Consider the following 18,657-nt stretch of genomic DNA (forward strand, 5'->3'; position numbering starts at 1 on the left):
TCAACAAGAGCAACTTTACCGTCATCAATTTTATAAGGAAAATGGGTTTAAGAAATCATCATGAATAACGAGTCTAATGTTCTGTGGTTGAGAATAGGCCAGTTGCTGTTATACAATGTAATCATGAAAACAAGAAAGCAAGCAGAACAAAAATGGATATGATGACCACCTATATAAAACAACTTATCATCTAAATCTCTTTTGCATGCCCAACAACTGGTTCACAAGATCCTGTTCTCCATACTTACTAAGAATATTAAGTGCACTATATGCATTCGGACGTCTTAGTGGAACTGATTTCTTAAGCATTATCCTTGCCAGCTTTGCAGCTTCTATCAAGTGGTTACTTCGACAAAGACCAATTAAAAGAATAAAATAAATATCAATGTCAATAGAATATAAGTATCCCATATTCTCAATTTCATCAAGCAAGTAGAATCCGTTCAGCAACCTGCCCTTCATGCAAAGTTCCTTCAGCAAAAGGCTGCAAGAGAAAGTATCTGGTTTTATCTTACCAGCAAGCATTTTCCTGAAGAGCTTCTCTGCTTCATCAAGTTGTCTAATCTTTATCAAAGAAACCACAAATGAACTGTAGCATTGACCATATGAAACATCATGTTCCTCCACAAATTTATCAATCAACCTATGAGCTTCTTCCAGATGACCCTCAGCACAAAGGCTTTCAAGAATGATAAAAACAGCAACATGATTTGCACGGCACCCGTGAGCTTTCATTCTATCCAAAATATCAAATGCTTCTGCATGCTGACCTCTCTTACAAAAGCTCTGAATCACAGATGTATAAGTGACAACATTTGGACTACGATTCCCACCCTCTTTCTCCATTTCATCCAATAATTTCAATGCTCTTTCCATAGATCCAGACCTACAAAATCCATCCAAAACAGCAGATAGAACCACTGAACTGGGCGAACATCCATCTAACCTCATAACCTCAAGAACAGAATAAGCATCATCCAGTTGACCAGCATCACAAAGCCCCTCAATTATCGCCATATATGTAATCGAATCAGGATGAAGTCCATTCACACTCATCTCCCTCATCAACACACCAGCCATTTCAATCTCACCTTTTTTGCAACACAAACTTATGACCACATTATACATCACAGTATCTGCACGCATGCTAAAGCTCCCCAATTTTCTAAACACCCACAAAGCCACATCACAAAGTTCGGCTTCTTTACATAGTTTAAAAACCACCCTGAACATGTTGACATTGACAAAACACCCTTCATTCTCATAAGACCCAATAACGTCACAAACAATGCTAGGATTCTTATCAATCCCAAGCAACTTGCATGCTTTTCTGTACATGTAAGCACTATGCCTATACCCAGATTGAAAACCAGCCCAAATGAAGAACCTTAGACCCAACTGAGGATCCTGAGGATAGCATCTACTCATCACTTCCATGACACATCTAGAATCAAGCTTGGGCTTAAACTTCGACAAAGACCTTTCAACACTGCCATAGTTCTTGTCTTTTAAGTGTCCATAAAGGGTATCAGAAACAGAAGCCATACCCTCTTGTTGGGTGGAGAAAGGAAGGGCTTTAAGCCTGTGCTGCAGAAGGCATGAGTAAAAACGGGAGTTTGCAAACTGGGGCATTGGTTTTTTCCTGCCTTGTGCATAAGACTACAATGATGCACAAAACAATCAAACAAACGTTGCAAGTACATAAGAGCAACACCCTCACCTCGGCTCAGCTTTATCCTTCTAAATAGCTGCTTGGCACAAATAAGTTTCCAAACCTATACCCACTCCACCATCAACAACTCCTTCCTGGAATCAACCTTGGCATTCATAAGGAGAGCAGAACCCGAGTTACATCCATGCATTCCCACCCTTAAAATCCAAGGCTGTCACTTCCCATCTAGAGAAGAATGAAAAATTGTAAAAGAGATGGTAAATAGTTGCTTAATCAAATTACAAAGTAAAACACCAACCATGGATGCAAAAATATCCTTGGCAAACAAAGTCTGAACCACAGAAATAAATAAACTCGGAATACTCCTCACAGTAGGAAGTTTCAACTAGGGGACTTGCATATCAGCAATGTCTAAAAGACTTAATTCTACATGTCTGGCCATTGTATTACAATCTTGTTGAATTAGGACGTCTGAAGGACCACCTACAAACTGAAGTTACAGTTTGCAATGTTCTGTATTTATTAAAATATTAAAGGGATACAAGCATATGAAAGTTGTGTAATTATTAGGCATGGAGCTATCAGCAACCAAAATAATTCTAGAATCTTAATATTTCCAAGCATTCACCAAATAAACACTAAAAGGAACTGTGCACTTTCCTCATTTTAATGATTATAAAAAAAAAGAATATTTCAATACACCAACTTTATTCAATTGAAATTAAGGAAACTGCCATATAATGTTCAATAAACTTGAGAATTGAGATTACATGGCAGTTATTTTTTTTTCCTATAAGTTGACCGAGTAAAATTGTTCTACTCATTAGAACTTGAAAATTATTCTAAAAAAGTAATACTATACATATAAAAATGAACAAGCAGAAAATGATGAGAAGATCATTTGTAGCATAAGTATAATGCACCAAAATACTCAGTCGGAATCCTTCAATAATTGTACATTTGGCATCAATTAAGCATTTTCATTTTTAAAATTAAAGAAGAGTATCATTAAGAATGGGAGAAGAATATTACGGCATCAATTCAGCATATTTATTGAATGGTATGATATCTTCTAGAAGAAAAAATCCACCAAAGTAATTTAGCACTGATTTAGCTTGTACAACAAAATCCTAGGTCGTCTACACAGATTTCATACAAAATAATCAATCAATCAAGCATGCTTCACCATTTGGTGAAAACACAGACACCTTTTGAGATACAATAGACGAAGTAAATTACAGCAACTGAAAGAAATTATAAGATCACGACTAGGCTATCCACAAGTCACCGGATATATCCATTGTTCGAAAGGTAAGCAGTAAGCATAACCTATAGTCAGTGTAATCAATAGCGGATAGTGACCCATAGTCTAAGACTGTAAGTCAAAATTCCCCCATAGAAAAAGATAGCTTGCTGCATATTGCGGAGGACATAGCAGCCTATATATGTATATATTTTATAATAATGATAAATTCCTCATAAAAATACTAACATAAAAGAAAGGAGAAGAAGCTAGAAGCTGAACAGAAGAATGATATCTAGTTATTTATGATGTAGAAAGAAATAAAAGGAAGAACAGAGGAATGAGGGAAATATAGTACAAAAAGAAACATAACAAAAGCATGCGAACTACACTACTGCGGTGTAGTGGTTTTTTACATTCCGCTATGCTACAGTAGTGTACCATCCCTCTAACTTATAGTCCGTTCCTACATACTAGAGGAAATGTCAGAATAAAGTTCAAGTAGAAAATAATAATAATAAAGAGTAAGCTCCAGCATAAATGAAAAGGAAAATGCATAACCAGAAAGAAGTAGCACACTAGCAAAATTTTTGAAGAGGCAAATAAAACTATAGAAAAAATAAACGGACAGAAACTCAAGGCGCAAACCCAAACCCTATTCCAACACAATGCACAACAAAGACGCAGCGAGAAGAAATAGATAGGCATAATTAATGCAAAAAGTAGATAATAGATTAGCATTTCCTATATTTGGTACAACAAAATAAAAATAACACAATTCTGAAGTATGTCCAAGGTGTAATCTAAATTCGCTCCTCTTCATCAGAAGATGTACTTGACAAGCAATCAAGCATGGCCTTCATTTTGACTTGAAGCTTCCATGGAATTGTAATTAACTAACTAATTAACTAACTCAGGAATTAGCTAAATCAAGAACTAAATCAAACAGTAATTAGCTAATTAGCAAAATCAAGAACTAAATCAACTAGTAATTAACTAACTACACTAATTAGTTAAACTAAGTCGGAAAAAAGCAAAGCAGAGGCGTACTCAGAAGCATGAGCAGGACAGCAGCGGGCGCAGAGACGAACAAATGAGGCGAAGCACCACGACAAACCAGTTCTTTCTTCTCTGTCGGTCTGATTCTTCGAGTTTGAGTGAACAGGCAGAAGCCTAGCATGAGAAGTGAAACTGTGAGCCTGAGGAAGAAGAAGGTGGCAGAGCCACAGAGGGCACAAAGAAGATGGGAACGTAGTACATACCCTAAACCCTAAATCCTAATCACAGCATAGTTATCAGAACCAAACCAAAAATTAACCCGGTCATACGATTAGATCACTGGGTCACTGATTCACCCGGTCATAATTAAATAAATATATAAAATTATAAAAATAAAACTAAAATCAAAAGTTAAAATGTATGTCTTCCCAAACATATTATTAAAAATCACATATCAATTCTTAGACATAACTAATGATGCAAAAAAATAATAAACAAGTCACTAGTACAAATTCAGCTCATTGGTAATTTTCAACAAAAAATTCATTCATGATAATTTTCAGCAACATACCTTAGCACCAAATACGACTTACAGCAACAAAAAATTTGGCCAAGTGATTATTTAAGTAAGACAGCAACAAATTCAAGGTTCAGTGATAATAATCAGCAAAAATTCAACTCAATGATGTTTACCGGCAAAAAAAAAATTAGCTCAGTGATATGTTCAGCAACAAATTCAGCTTTTCAACCACAAATTCAACTATGATAATTTTTTCAGCAACAAAAACTTTAGCTCCATATATGATTTACAGCAAGAAAAAATTTGGCTAAGTCATTATTTCAGCAAGACAACAACAAATTCAACCACCAGTGATGACAATCAGCAACAAGGGATTATTTTCAGCCAAAAAAAATTAGGTCAGTGATACTTTCAGCAACAAATTCATCTTTCAGCAACAAACCAAGGTGTAGTGATGATTTACAGCAACGAAAAACAGGGCAATTTGTTGGAACTCACCTGCCCAGGGACCAACTGACTGAAGGAAGCTGACCAACCGAGCCGAAGCAAGAAGACCACAACTACCACCAGCCAAGGGATCAGATGCTGATTCCGTCTGCTTCTGCAGCCGGCGACTGACAACACAAAGCGCCACGACGAGCTTTAGTGCGAGACGACGATACAGAGCGCAACGACGTGCTTGAGTGCGAGAGAGTGGGTGAGTGAGCGAGACCGGAGACGAGAGAGCCTGAGTGCGACAACATCAGCCGTGAGAGATGTGAGAGAGTTACGAGAAAGAGACTGAGGCCAGTGGTGAGTCAAGAAATGAGACTAAGGGCTAGGGGATTCACAAAAGACGCCGTTTTCGAATTCTTTTTAAAAAAAATTAAGCATGACCGGATCCGGGTTATATCAACTGGCCGGATCGCCGAGTTTGCTAAAACTGGTGCAGATCGACCCGGTTTTTCGTCGAATTTTGATGTTTGGACGGTTCAAAGAGTAGGGATGGCAAGTTGGCAACACCAAGGTTCTGAAAACCGGACCGGTCATCGAACCGCTTTAGCTATTGGTTCACTGGTTTACTGGTCCAACCGATTTAAACGTGGTTCAACCGGAAAAATCGTTTTATAATAAATAATAAATAAATTATAAATAAACACTAAAAATAAAAATAGGGAAAAAATAATTTTCTATTATTCCACAAGGCCTATTGATACCTGAAACAGTATTTACCCTTATGATTATCAATTTGTCATTCAGTTTGTTACCAATTGAAATTTAAGAAAAAGCTCCACTGTTCCCCACTACATTGCCTTAACACAAAATCCTGGAATACACAATGCTCTCTTAATTCCAAATTAAACTTTAAAAGTTCAAAATCACACCATGTATTCAAAAGATAAATAAATAAATAAGATAATCATATTCTGCTACACATAGAAGCCTGAACAGGAGTGATTAAGATAAAAGTTAATATCAAAGTGGTGTTTTACAATCCTAGACTACTTACAGCCATCAAATACTGCTAAAATTGACATCAGGATGTGTAGCATCATGTAATTCACTCAAGTAAATCCTATTGGAGAAAACTTGAAAGTTGAAACCAATCCAAAAATTTATAGTACAACATAATGCTTCTCAATGTAGCTAGACTAACACAGAAAAGTCACACAGTTTAGCAAATCATTATTGCAAGCCAGTCTTCTGAATAGCTACTCTTACTCCCATTCCTCCCAGCAACCACTAATGTTGAGCATTCAGGACTTGGCAACAGCATTGAAAGGAAATATGACAGTAACAGTTTCTTGCAAGTAAGGGAATCATACATGCCACAAAAATCCCCATAATGATAATGGAAAATCACCTTCAAGATATGAGAAGAATCCCCCTTGCTGGACCAGTTTAGTAGTGATCAAGTATATATCACTTCATTAAATAATGGTATTAGTTACTAATACAATCTGTTAAAACTTTTTGGTAAAGGAACCCATCAAATCCTACAAAGGAATCAAGCTGAATCTCTTCTACAATAGCTTTCTACAGGCAGGGACAAAAATAACAAATTTGAAAGGTGAAGGGGTTTCTGGTCGGGAGGGTTGAGGAGGAGGGGACTAAAAAATAACAGAAAGAAAACATATAATAATTAACCACCTGAAACAGACTTACATATTATCAGAAGACACATCATTAGACATGAACAATTCTCAGCAACAAAATTCCAAGCAGTGAACAAAAAGAAACCCAACATGCAATGTCCTTCTCTAATTTACCAGACAAAAATAGAAAAACAAAGAAATCCACCTACTGACGGAGAATACCAGAACAGAAAAACAGCAGAACCTGGGCTAATCAATAATCTAATAATCACTCAATAAAAAATTAAAACCACACAACATTCAAATTTTCAATAATCATTGGATGATTTTTGAGCAAAGAACGAAGAACAAAGAATGAAAAAAAATGAAGTCATTACCTTCGTTCTAAGCAGTCTGAGCAGAAGGGCAGAAGCGCGACCGACACGGAGACACGACGACGAACGGCGGCAAAAGCGTGGCTGAGCAAACGAAGAGAAGACGGCGGCCGGCGAACTCGAGGAAGAAGTTGCGCTTGGTGAATGAGGAAAGGGGTTGGAGACTCGGGCTCGACGCCCAGACGAAGACGGTGGTGTTGAGCGCGACGGATGCCAGCAGAAGAGCAGCGGTGGGGGAGCAGCAACACGCACAGCTCGAGCACTCACTGGCGGAGGAAGGCGCGAGCAGCCGAGCAGGAGGAGAGAGGCGAGATGCGAGCACACGACGCGGAGGATCCGGCGAGAGGCCCGAGAGCACGAAGACGGAAGTTCTTGAGTGCGACGGACGGCGGCAGCAGTCTCTCACTCCGACAGACGGGGACAACTATTGGTGGTGGCTAGGGTTTGCTTTCTTTGGTGGAGGCTAGGGCATTTTGCTCTTTGCTGAAGGAAGGAGTTGGAGAAGGGGGGAATAACGCGTGCAATCCCTTTTTCCCTTTCAAGGAAGGAAACGACGTCATTTTCTTTAAACCGGCCGGATTCCAGTCCGGTCTAACCGGCCGGTTACCAACCGCTTTAGTGGTTTTTGAGCGGTTTATAATTTGACGGTTTTACACATTGAATTGGACGTTTTCTTTGTCGGTTTTCGGTCAAATCAGTTCGACCGACCGGCCTGATCTGATTTTCAGAACATTGGGCAACACTGCTTAAATTTGTGGGTATTTAATTATTTATCCTTTTTCTACTTGTTCGGAGTAGATTTTTAGCGAAACAAGATCGGATTTAGATAATATCTGTCTCAATATATATATAATATATGTAAAGCAATTGGTACAACAATTAATAATTAATAATATTATATTATTATTAAATTTTTATTTTAATATTTATATATATGACGATGGTCAAATAAATTTTAAAATTTTATTTTATTTATTAAATTTTAATAATTATAAAATTAAATAGGAATGAGGTGAATATCCACAAAAACGGATTAAGGTTCAATTTTTATTGTTTACAGATAAAAACGGAGTAGGTTCTATGCAAACTATTATTGGACGAGACAGGATTGGAAAAACTAAGAACTCACCCCTACTTGTCTCATTCTCTATTAAAAAGTGTTCGGTCCGGCCAGATGATTATGATGATCGAATTTTGGATCGAACCAATCGAATCGAACTAAATTTGATAACACTGGCTAATTCTCCTTCAACCGAGTCGAGTGCAGATGAACCGAGGTTGGAATCAAACCCGATTGAGTGGTCTGACCCAATCTGACCGGGTCACTGTGCGCAGAACTTCTTCAGCAGTACTCAACCTTTATGACACCTTGTATTAAAGAATTTGGGATATTGTCTCCAGGTATCATCATACATATCATAGTGTCTTGCTAAGCTGCACCCTAATCATGAGATTCAGAAATTCAGTTGTTCTTGGTGATTACTATCACTTGCATTTCCAGTTTATAAATATTAAACTGGAAAGGCTTAATAAGAATGTAGCATCATACAAAGTAACAAACCACTTGCAGCTTTTATCCCTCATGTCTAATATTTATATCTTCTGTTAGCATGTTCTGGTGGCAGGTAGGTAGTAGAAAATGGTATGAGGTGAATGATTTGAAGAGAGTAACAAAGGATGTTAGCTTTAGTCATATGGACCTATTTAATTAATTTGGTAAAAGTGATCAAAGAGCAAATTATATATCTATTTATAATCTATAAAAATTAATACTAATTCATTATACAATAAGTTTTAGTCATTTTAATACTTTTACTAATAATGCTACATAAGCATTTCTAATCACATGACAACACATGTAACACCCTACCACACTTAATCTTATGCTTAAGTCATAAGACTGAGATAGTAAGGTATTACGACCTCTAAAAGTAAAAATTTATATATGATAATAATGAAAGAGATATTTAACTAGGAGCATTGAGAAACGGGTAAAACAAAATCGCAAAAATAAAAAAGCGCATCACTCAGAAAACAAGATTACTTGTGTGCGAAGGAACCGAAAGTCAACGAACATAATATAACAGAAACTAGGAGTAGAGAGCCAAAAAGATACATAATAACAAGCTCATAACTCAGCCTGCGAAGTCAAGACTAGCCGGAGAATATTTATATACATATGTACATATCCCAAAGCCCAAAATACATAAATAAAACCCTAACTCTCCATTAGCCTCTAAGAGGAACAAAATAACAAGTCAATCGGAGAGAGTTAAGTGTATGTATATACATAAGCTATATATCAAAATAAACCCAGGAACTACTTCGCTGCGGAAGTCCAGACGCCTAGCGAGGAGCCTCTCGACCTGCATCTGAAAAACACAACACAGTATGGGGTCTGAGAACCTCTGGTTCTTAGCATGAAAAAGGTGCCACGCACATAATATATAAGGTCCTGGGAATGCCAGAGGAAATCCTAGAACGCCGACACTCAGATTATAAAACTTAAATAACTAAAACAGAAACCATGAATCAGGGTAGTTTTCTAAACTTAACCAATTCCTTAAATCCAATTAAAACTTGACTAATACCCTAAATCTCTCTGTCTTCCTTCCGTTCCTCCATCCCAGGTGAAGTTACAAAGACAAACAAACAGACAATGACAAATACAGGTAGGATACAAGTAATACATATAGAAAATATTACAAATAGCATATTATAATCACTTAGGCAATCCCAATTAATGCACAAGCAAGCAATTCAAATAATATGCATATGATGCATGTCTGTCCTATGACTGATGATATCATCCGTCGGTTATATAGCCAACCTGACACGTCCTGGTAGCTAACCATGGACTGAAACACCCATCGCGGAGCAAGTGGGCTTGAGCTATAACTCCCTTGCTACTACTCGCTCAACCCAGAGCCAATGGAATAACCATTACTGCGGCTACTACCCAGGCGGGTATTTAAAAGCTTAACCTGGAGCAAGCAGAATGAACCACCATCCTTCTACTACCCAGGCGTCACAAACATACTTTTGTTCAATTTAAATCAAGTATAATCATTATCAATTCTCAAACATTAACCTGAAGCAAGCGGGACGAACCACCATCCTTGCTACTACCCAAGTATCTCAAACATACATTTATTCAATCTCAAACATACACTTATTCATTCTATCTCATTTCAATAATTAAACATCATATTATTCACAGTCATTCATAATCATTTCACAACCATTCATCATTGCTATGTCATCATCAACTTCTCATACCTTCACATCATTCTCATATGATTCATCATATTTACTCTTTACTTCACCCCCAAGCTACCTCAAATTCCTAATTTCAACTAATTACTAAGCTTACTAGTAAGATCTAGGGTTAAAAGAATAAAAATAAAGGTTTTTACAAAATTCGATTTAAAAATTCAAAATCTGGTTTTTACAGAAAACAGGGCCACGCGCACGCGTGGGTAGGCGTTTAGCTCAGGACGCGTGCGCATCCCTTGGTTACGCGTATGCAATACGCATATAAGCTTTCATGCCACGTGTACGCGTGAATGCACGATTTTCCAAAAATTTTCACCAAGTCTGAATTGCAGTTTTGCTATTTTAAACCCCGAACTTTCGGCACGCATAACTTTTCCGTCTTAAAATATTTTTCCTCCATTCTTTAAACGGCGTAAACTTCACAGACCCAACTTTCATACAAAACTAGTTTGAAACCATTTGGAAGTCTGGAAACCAAGTTATGAGTCGCCGAAGTTCAGCCAAAAATCAAATATCACAAAAAGCTTCAAAACCTCTTTTCCTTAAAATTCAGTTTCAACCTAATGTTTCATGCACCAAAATCAGCTCAACATCACATTACCATTACCACAATAATCCTCTCATAACTATCATAGTTCAACCCCACAATATCACATATCAACCTATATACAAATATACATACATAACCTCAAACCAAACACTTATTACCTAGTCTATAAGATTCATCAATCAACCACCTCAAACTCATATTCATCATTATACATTAGCAACATCGTTAGCTCATCATCATTAATTCCAACACCAACATCCACATCAAACCAAAACCCAACCTTGTTCAAGAGGTATCAATAAAGCACTAAGCCATTCACATATTCAAACATTCATTCCTATCCTACGGTCATCTAGACTAAGTTTTCACAGAATATTATATATTTTAAATACGAGAAACATAAACCATACTTTGGTCGATTTCCACGTATTTCCCGAGACAACCCTCTAATGCACCGAACACAGCCCCAAGAAGTCCGAAATCACCAAGGCAACGTCACCCAACCTCCATCAAGTCTCAAGTGTCCACAAATCAAGCTCCAATTAATATATATACACCTAACTTCACATTATCACACATACATATATCCATATTTAATACCCAACACACAAAATTAGAAAATTAACTAGAGTTCTATGATTCTCACCTTACCAACGTAAAATTAGGACAAGACTCGACAAATCCACCAAGTTAATTTGATTCTAAACACCGAAATTTAACAATTTTCAACATTCTTTGCACATGAATTTCGAAACTAAAACCGAGAAAATTGAGGAAGAAAATGTGATTTTCTTACCTTACAATGTACTGGACTTTGTAGAGTTCGACAATGCGATCACGTGACCGCAAATGGTGCGGTGATCGGAGTTCCGGATCAAAAGTTACGTGAATTTAAATGAAATCAAGGGTTTTGAAATTTTCAACATGTTCTTCTCCATTTTGGCTAGCTGCCCAGCGTGTTTTGCATGCTGAAATGGGAATGAAATGAGCTTCAGCTCATTATATATAATGAGTTGGTTGGGCCCACGAACTCGGTTCGACTGGTTTGGTCCGTTTGGCCCAATTTTGGGCCAAATTCTTTAAAATTAGTGTCAAAATTTTCGTTTTAATTAGCTCTATCCTATTTTAATATAAAATTTATATTTCTAATCTCTTTTATAAAAAATTAATTTATTGACCAATTATTCACTAATTTTGTGGGATTTACAACACATGAGAATCAAGTAATCAATTAATTATATTTAAGAAGAAGAATAAAAAAAAAAGCTTTTTCTTCTTTTTTATTATTATTATTATTATTATTATTATTATTATTATTATTATTATTATTATTATTATCAATTGAAACATAAATTATAAACTAAATGTAATAAATATATACATTAAAAATATCATAATAATCATAAATATAAACAAATTTCTGTTACAAATATTTAAATTTCACACTATTTAGCTTATTTATAGATATTGTATAATACTCAAACTACTATACTATTGGTGTATTTATAAAGCATGTTGCATACCACACTTAAACAAATTTCTGTTACAAATATTTAAATTTTATACTATTTAGTTTATTACTATTACTTTATTTCTTAATCTCATAAAAATTACTGAAAATTTCTCCAAATAAGTTTAAATTTAACACAATATCTCTTTACTAGCCATATTAAAATATATTATTATTATAAAATTAATTCATAATTTTATGTTATATTTTTTGTGTTTTCATTTTAATTCATTTTTTTCTAACTTTTTCCTTTAATTATTTACCAATAATAAAAATAACAAATAAATATATACATTTGTATAACTCTTAATATAAAAAATCTATGTTTCTTACTTTCTTTTAAATAAATAAATTCAAATTCTTAAAATAATAAACTATACAGTATTATTAGATATACAAGTATTTTTAACAACTAAATTCAACTAATTTATATTACATTTTAGTTAAATAATTATATAAAATTATATATAAATTATAAAATAAATATTTTACAAAATATTTTAATATAAAATACTTTAAATCTAACTTTAATTTATATATTATCTAATATATATTTATATAATATTAAAATATATTATATAATATAATTAATTTACCTCTCGAGGGCGGGCACGGGTATAACTCTAGTTGGGGGAGTGCTAGGGGAACAATGAAAATTTTGAACAACATGAACAACCACCAATCAAATGAAAATACACTACACTCTAATTTAATGCTACTAATTAAATTTACTCTTTTAACCCTATTAATTCACATTGTTTACACATTGTTCAAAAATCTTGTTTGTTACCTATACTTTTTCCTCTAGTTGATATGGGTGAAAGAACAAAACAAGTCTCACTATGCATGAGACTGATGAGACAATCAATCAAAGTTTGTGAGCTTTACCAAATAGTGTGCCAGCCAGCATTCATGTCCAATTTTCCAAAGCATATGCTTGGGTTGTTATTATTATTATTATTAATTGTTGCATGGAAACAAATTAAAAGCGGCAAAGCCAGCCTTGTGTATGTTCACTTGCCATATAACTACAAACATATTCCATTGCAATTAACGATGCTTATTGTTAAAGAAGAATTAAGGACCAGGAATGAGGTTTTGGAGTCTCCAAGAATTCCTCTATTGCCTTCGTCTCCTTCCACCATGACCATGCCAAGCCCCCAGCAGCAGCCACCATATGTTCGTGCAAGACATAGTCCATGCTTTGATGGCCTGCTAAGAGGCCATGACCAAACCATGCAGAAAAAGATTATAGTGTCTGATGATGAAGAGGTGATGACGATAGAAAAGACGTCATACAAAGTGACTAGAATGAAAGAGAAACTGCCTAGTGTTCTGCTTCCACTATCTGCTGCCTCTTACTATCATGGCATCTCACCCCAATTGGAAATTGTTGAGTATAGTGAGAGCATTAACAAGCTCAATGCGTATTTGAAGGCAACAAAGGATGATGTTAATGCTGGTGTGCCTGCCAAGTTCCTACGTGCTGTCATAGCTTCCGATCATGCCGGTATTTTTTTTGGCAATTACTCCAATGAAGATGTCAAAAACATCTGCTCATGATAATTTTGATTTAAAAAGTGTGATTTATTTGTTTTGCCATACTTTAAACAAAGATAACATTTTTATAGCATATGAAAATCAAATTCTAAAATCTATCATCCAAAATCAAAATGAAATATTTTTAAGAAGACAATTATAAAATCTTTATTAGAATATCCACCTTTTTTTTTTCATAGAAACTCTGATATGATATTATGTTATATAAATTGTTATATATCTAATATCACTAATAATTAACTGATGACAGATGTTGGAAGTGTGGCATCAACTATCATGTATTCATATTACCTTCATGTAACTTCAAAAAGCGAGCAATTCTGCACAGTGCCAATCATCAACATTGACCGGGCCAATCTTACATCTCATGTTGAACTCAACTGGTTGCTTGATTCATGTCAAATTGATCACTCATCCCTAATATTTGTAGATGAGGTATGTTTCATATATCACACTAATTCAAGTTTTTAAGGTATGATCGCTATATGGATAAATAATGCTCGGTTTTGTTAGAGAATTAATCTTATTTTAATTAACAATCACTCAAGACTCAACAAAATAGTAGATGAGTAAGATAAATTTTGAAGAGAAAAATATTAGTTTAATTTCCAATATTTTTCCAAAGTTTATCTTAACATATGCTTTCTCTGTCTTGATTAAATTCCAAACAGATTGATCTGTCGTATTATGATTTATTTGGAAGCCTTAAGATTGTACTCTTGAAGTGTAACAAGATTTCCCATAAGCAGGAGGTGATAAACTATATATATGCATAATACTCATATTTGCTTTCATTCGCGTTTGATTTATTAGCATTTATTGATGATGCTTTGTTCTTTGTTTTGGCTACAGAAATTAAAGCACGCTGTGGTTGAAATGTTTCACTGCACGAAGGTGAACTTAACGCACTAATTAGTTTGAAATTATTTTTCTATGGGTAATATTAAGAAAAAAAAATCATTATAACCTGTCTTATTTAATATTCGTTAATTGTTACTAGAATTAGTGCTGGTTTAGATTGGTTTTTTTAATGAAAAAGGTATTTTTTTAATAAAATATTTTTATTCAATTTAAAACTTATTTAAATACGTTTTTTTAAAAAAAAGTACTTTTATTAAAAAAAAGCAAAAACAAAAGACATTTTTAATATTTACAAACTCTTTTTAAAATATTTATCCAAATATAAAATAATTTTTGTCTGTAAAATTTTTTTTAAAAAGATAAAAAAATAAATATTTTTTTAAAAATCAATTCAAACTCCCTTAATAAATAATAAATAAAATAAGTTCTTTCTGATTTTAGCTAATTTTTTTGTTTCCGTTTTTCTATAAACACTCAAAGACTAATAATAATTTCTTCTTGTTCTATTAGAGCGAGACAATATATCCATGGGTTAAGACTATCACAACAGGAGAGGTATGACTCAGATGTACACGAATTACTGTTAATCAACTTAGTCAAATATGTCAAATTATTTAATTATATAAAAACATCTTGAGTAATCACTGGTATTTGCTTAACCATACATGGTTACAGGAAAGTACTTGTTGCACGGCCATAGCGGAAAAATTTTTTACGCATTCGCCTGAAATTCTTGCCGGCAAATCCATCAACAGAATTTTGGTAGTACTAACTACTGATAATAAAATCTTTTAGATATGACTTTAATTATTTAACTTATATGCAAAAATTCTGGTACATGTGACAGTTAGCGGGTATCCTTTTGGACACTGGGAATCTAAGGGATCCTCATTGCAGCGACAAAGATAAGTACACAGCTTCATTATTAATCAACGGTGCTGGTCGTTATGGGTGCAATGGACTTTACCAATTATGTAAGTCTTTAATTCATCCCTTACATAGTAATATGATTAGATATGATCATTCATCTGATTCTTATAAATGATTTGATTCAGTGAAGTACAAAATGCATGACCTCTCCTCTCTGCAAGTATCAGATATCCTCCGAAAGGATTTTAAGAAGTGGACTGGCCAAGGTATTGGATAAAAAAACCATAAAATCAAATCAGTCACTATAAAATATATATTAAAATATAATATATATATGATCACTGATTTAATAATTGATTTTTGTGTACGCATATTATTTTTTATTATTAGATATATATTTTAGTCTCTTGTATTAATTAATTTTAATTGATGAAAATAGAGATTAGTGGAGAATCAAGGTCATTTTCGCAAATTGGCATGAGTTGTATTGGAATTTCAATTGGACAGCTTCTGGCTCACACAAAAAATCCAGCCCAAGAAATAACCTACTTCCAGTGTGAGTCCCAAATACAAGTCTATTTTTTATTCCAAAGAATATTATTATATCTCTATATGCTGGAATTTTCCTACAATTTATTTTCATATTATTCCAATACTACTCTAAATAGATAGAAAAGAAAAAAGAAAAGTTTGATTTAATCGAGTCTTTTTGTTGGTGGGTTGCTGTCACAATTGCAACCGAAAGAGATTTAAATTAAGCTTGTTGATAGATATTGTGACAATAACACTACGAACTTGAGAATAAAGCAATACTCTATAATGAAAACGATTCTGGGAAGCGTGCATAGACAAATTATCCCATGAGATTACACCTATTCATGGAATATTACCTTATTCCAATAATCCAAGGGCTTCATTTCAGAAAACTAGGCACACTTTAGAAAATTCATCGGGCTGGATTCTATTCTATTGTTATTTATATAATTTATTATCTCAATTAAATTACATATTATTCCATTTATTTTTACTTTTGTTAAACTTAACAGCGTTGGAAAAGCTTCGGGCACTTATTATCGTTTCTGGGTATTACAACGAGGACAAGAATTTCAAGGTTAGCGCTGACTTTCACTATTAATTAATTGAACTCCTTTATATATAGTATTTGGTGGATCTTATTTTTAATATGTTTTATAAATTTCTAGTTGCTTATTAAATTAAATTTAATGTTATTTTTTTTCAAGATTTTGCTAATTTGTGGGAGTATAAGTTAAACATACCATAAAAATAAATATTTTATAGAAGTTATTATAAAAATTAATTTTTTTATGTTTTCAATACATTGAATACATTAGAAATATCAAAAAAAAATTATTATTATATTTTTAAAATATGTCCTTAGAGAACAAGTTAATTATTTTTTTTAATGCTAACATCTCCATCTTTTATTTAGTACTATGGTGAATTAAATTAACCACAAGAGTAATTTTATACATTCACTTATTAAATTTATATAAAGTTAATATATTTTTTAACGATATGATTTTCTTAACTCGTGTGTAATTGGGTAGTTATTTTGGATGGAAAGATGTCATATTTGTCTCTTTTTACATTTTATTCAATTAATATTAGGTAAACAATTATACTACGTAGATATTAAAATTAACTACATATCAAAATCAATTATTAATATAAAATATATTAAAATATAAAATATATATTAAAAATTAATTAAATAATATATAGATTTATTTATATAAATCATAATGTCTGATTTTAATATATAAATGTACATTTTTTTTAGGTAAATGGTACTATACTGTGAGATTAAAGAGGGAATTTTAATACCATTATAATTTGCACCATTTAAAAAATAGCCTACGGTAAATAAATGACACATACAACAATTAAAATTTGTCATTTAAACAGGGTTTTAATACCATTTTAATCTTTTTGTTTTATAAGTGATGAATTCATCGGCCCATTTTCACCTATTAAATTATTATCTTTGGTTAACTTAGATTAAACCAAGAACTAATAAAAAAATCATTAAGAAGAAAAGTCTAAAATAATAATAAAAAATAGCAATAAAAAACCCCATATATAATAATTAGCAGAATCAACCATGAAACCATTTTCTCTCTCTCTTCTTTTTGCTATATTATTGGTGGTAATAACAAAATTTTGTACAACGTGTCAACGTGAGGTACAGAGGGAAATTTTAGTTTCAGCAGAATCTGTGAAACTATTGGAGAGTTTGCTCTTCTTCTTCGATTTCAATGCCTCCCGTCTCCCCCTAAAAAGTTTACATATAGCAGGTTAGTTTCACTTTCTCGGTTTTCACTCTTAATTATGATCAATAATAATAAGAAGTAATAATTCACTAGAATTAATAATGTTGTTGCAATGCAGGCCTGAAAAAAGAGACGATGAAAGCGTACGAGATTGATAAGATCACATCAAGAAAAATAGTAGAGCATCTCATAAACGAGTTTATTGGGACATCAAAAGCTTTATAGGCTTTATTTTACGAGAAACTCTTTGGGATAGTAATTTTTAATATTTGTGTTATGATCAGTATAAATATTAAATTATTTTTAATAAATAAATTTTATTAATTTATGTATGTAAATTTTAAAAAATATGAATATAAACTGTATTATTAATTTATGTCTATAAATTTTGATAAATATAAGTGCAAAGTATAGTATATATTTTTTGTGTATAAAATTTTTATAAATATGAATATAAATTATCACTAATAAAAAATGATAATATTTATTAGTTATATAGTATTATTATTTGCATATTTAATTTAGTGACAATTTTAGATATTTTAAATTTAAGAAAAAATATATATAAATAAAAATATTTAATAATCACAAATTTAATTTATGGTATTTAAATATATGCCAAAGTAGGCACAAATTTTTAAGTATGCAAATAATAATATTAAAAATTAAGAAATATTATGATTTTATATCACAGATTAAATATATTTAACCAAACGAAAAAATGGATTGAAAATTATAAAGAAAAAAAGTACGTAACTCTTTTTATATTATAAGAAAAACACTCATTCAGATACATTTGAAAGTATAACTAAAAGTGAAAAAAAAAAAATGATGCTTTAGGCTATGGCTATATATG

The 18,657-nt window shown here is 32.9% G+C and overlaps 2 protein-coding genes across 4 annotated transcripts; one reads left to right on the forward strand and one right to left on the reverse strand.

Moving 5' to 3' along the window:
* LOC107629747 (Tetratricopeptide repeat (TPR)-like superfamily protein) lies at window positions 1-7,391 on the reverse strand. Of its 3 annotated transcripts, XM_016332630.3 has the most exons (4): window positions 6,887-7,381; window positions 4,933-5,161; window positions 3,966-4,088; window positions 1-1,897 (listed from the first exon to the last, which is right to left on the reverse strand). In XM_016332630.3, exon 4 carries the CDS (start codon window positions 1,630-1,632, stop codon window positions 187-189), a length of 1,446 nt encoding a protein of 481 aa, XP_016188116.1. In that variant the 5' UTR covers window positions 1,633-1,897; window positions 3,966-4,088; window positions 4,933-5,161; window positions 6,887-7,381; the 3' UTR covers window positions 1-186. The 3 variants fall into 3 exon arrangements, with proteins under 3 accessions (XP_016188116.1, XP_016188117.1, XP_016188119.1); XM_016332631.3 differs by lacking the exon at window positions 4,933-5,161; XM_016332633.3 differs by lacking the exons at window positions 3,966-4,088; window positions 4,933-5,161 and having other exon boundaries at window positions 6,887-7,391.
* A 5,884-nt stretch (window positions 7,392-13,275) lies between these two features.
* LOC107632568 (uncharacterized) lies at window positions 13,276-18,026 on the forward strand. The gene is made up of 12 exons (XM_021117525.2): window positions 13,276-13,729; window positions 14,030-14,214; window positions 14,451-14,531; window positions 14,632-14,673; window positions 15,151-15,195; window positions 15,316-15,402; window positions 15,488-15,614; window positions 15,696-15,776; window positions 15,950-16,066; window positions 16,557-16,621; window positions 17,720-17,825; window positions 17,920-18,026. Exons 1-12 carry the CDS (start codon window positions 13,276-13,278, stop codon window positions 18,024-18,026), a joined length of 1,497 nt encoding a protein of 498 aa, XP_020973184.1.
* The last annotated feature ends 631 nt before the right edge of the window (window positions 18,027-18,657 follow it).

The sequence above is a fragment of the Arachis ipaensis genome, chromosome B3, assembly GCF_059453495.1.
Source record: "Arachis ipaensis isolate K30076 ecotype BB chromosome B3, ASM5945349v1, whole genome shotgun sequence".
In the NCBI taxonomy this organism is placed as follows: domain Eukaryota; kingdom Viridiplantae; phylum Streptophyta; class Magnoliopsida; order Fabales; family Fabaceae; genus Arachis; species Arachis ipaensis.

What these genes read in the sequence shown, in the direction of transcription:
- LOC107629747 (XM_016332633.3), bottom strand. Translation starts at nt 1,632, where the DNA reads ATGCCCCAGTTTGCAAACTCCCGTTTTTACTCATGCCTTCTGCAGCAC.
- LOC107632568 (XM_021117525.2), top strand. Translation starts at nt 13,276, where the DNA reads ATGCTTATTGTTAAAGAAGAATTAAGGACCAGGAATGAGGTTTTGGAG. An exon ending in AGAAATAACCTACTTCCAGT is followed by an intron (nt 16,067 to 16,556) that starts GTGAGTCCCAAA and finishes TAAACTTAACAG; the next exon opens with CGTTGGAAAAGCTTCGGGCA. An exon ending in ACGAGGACAAGAATTTCAAG is followed by an intron (nt 16,622 to 17,719) that starts GTTAGCGCTGAC and finishes CGTGAGGTACAG; the next exon opens with AGGGAAATTTTAGTTTCAGC.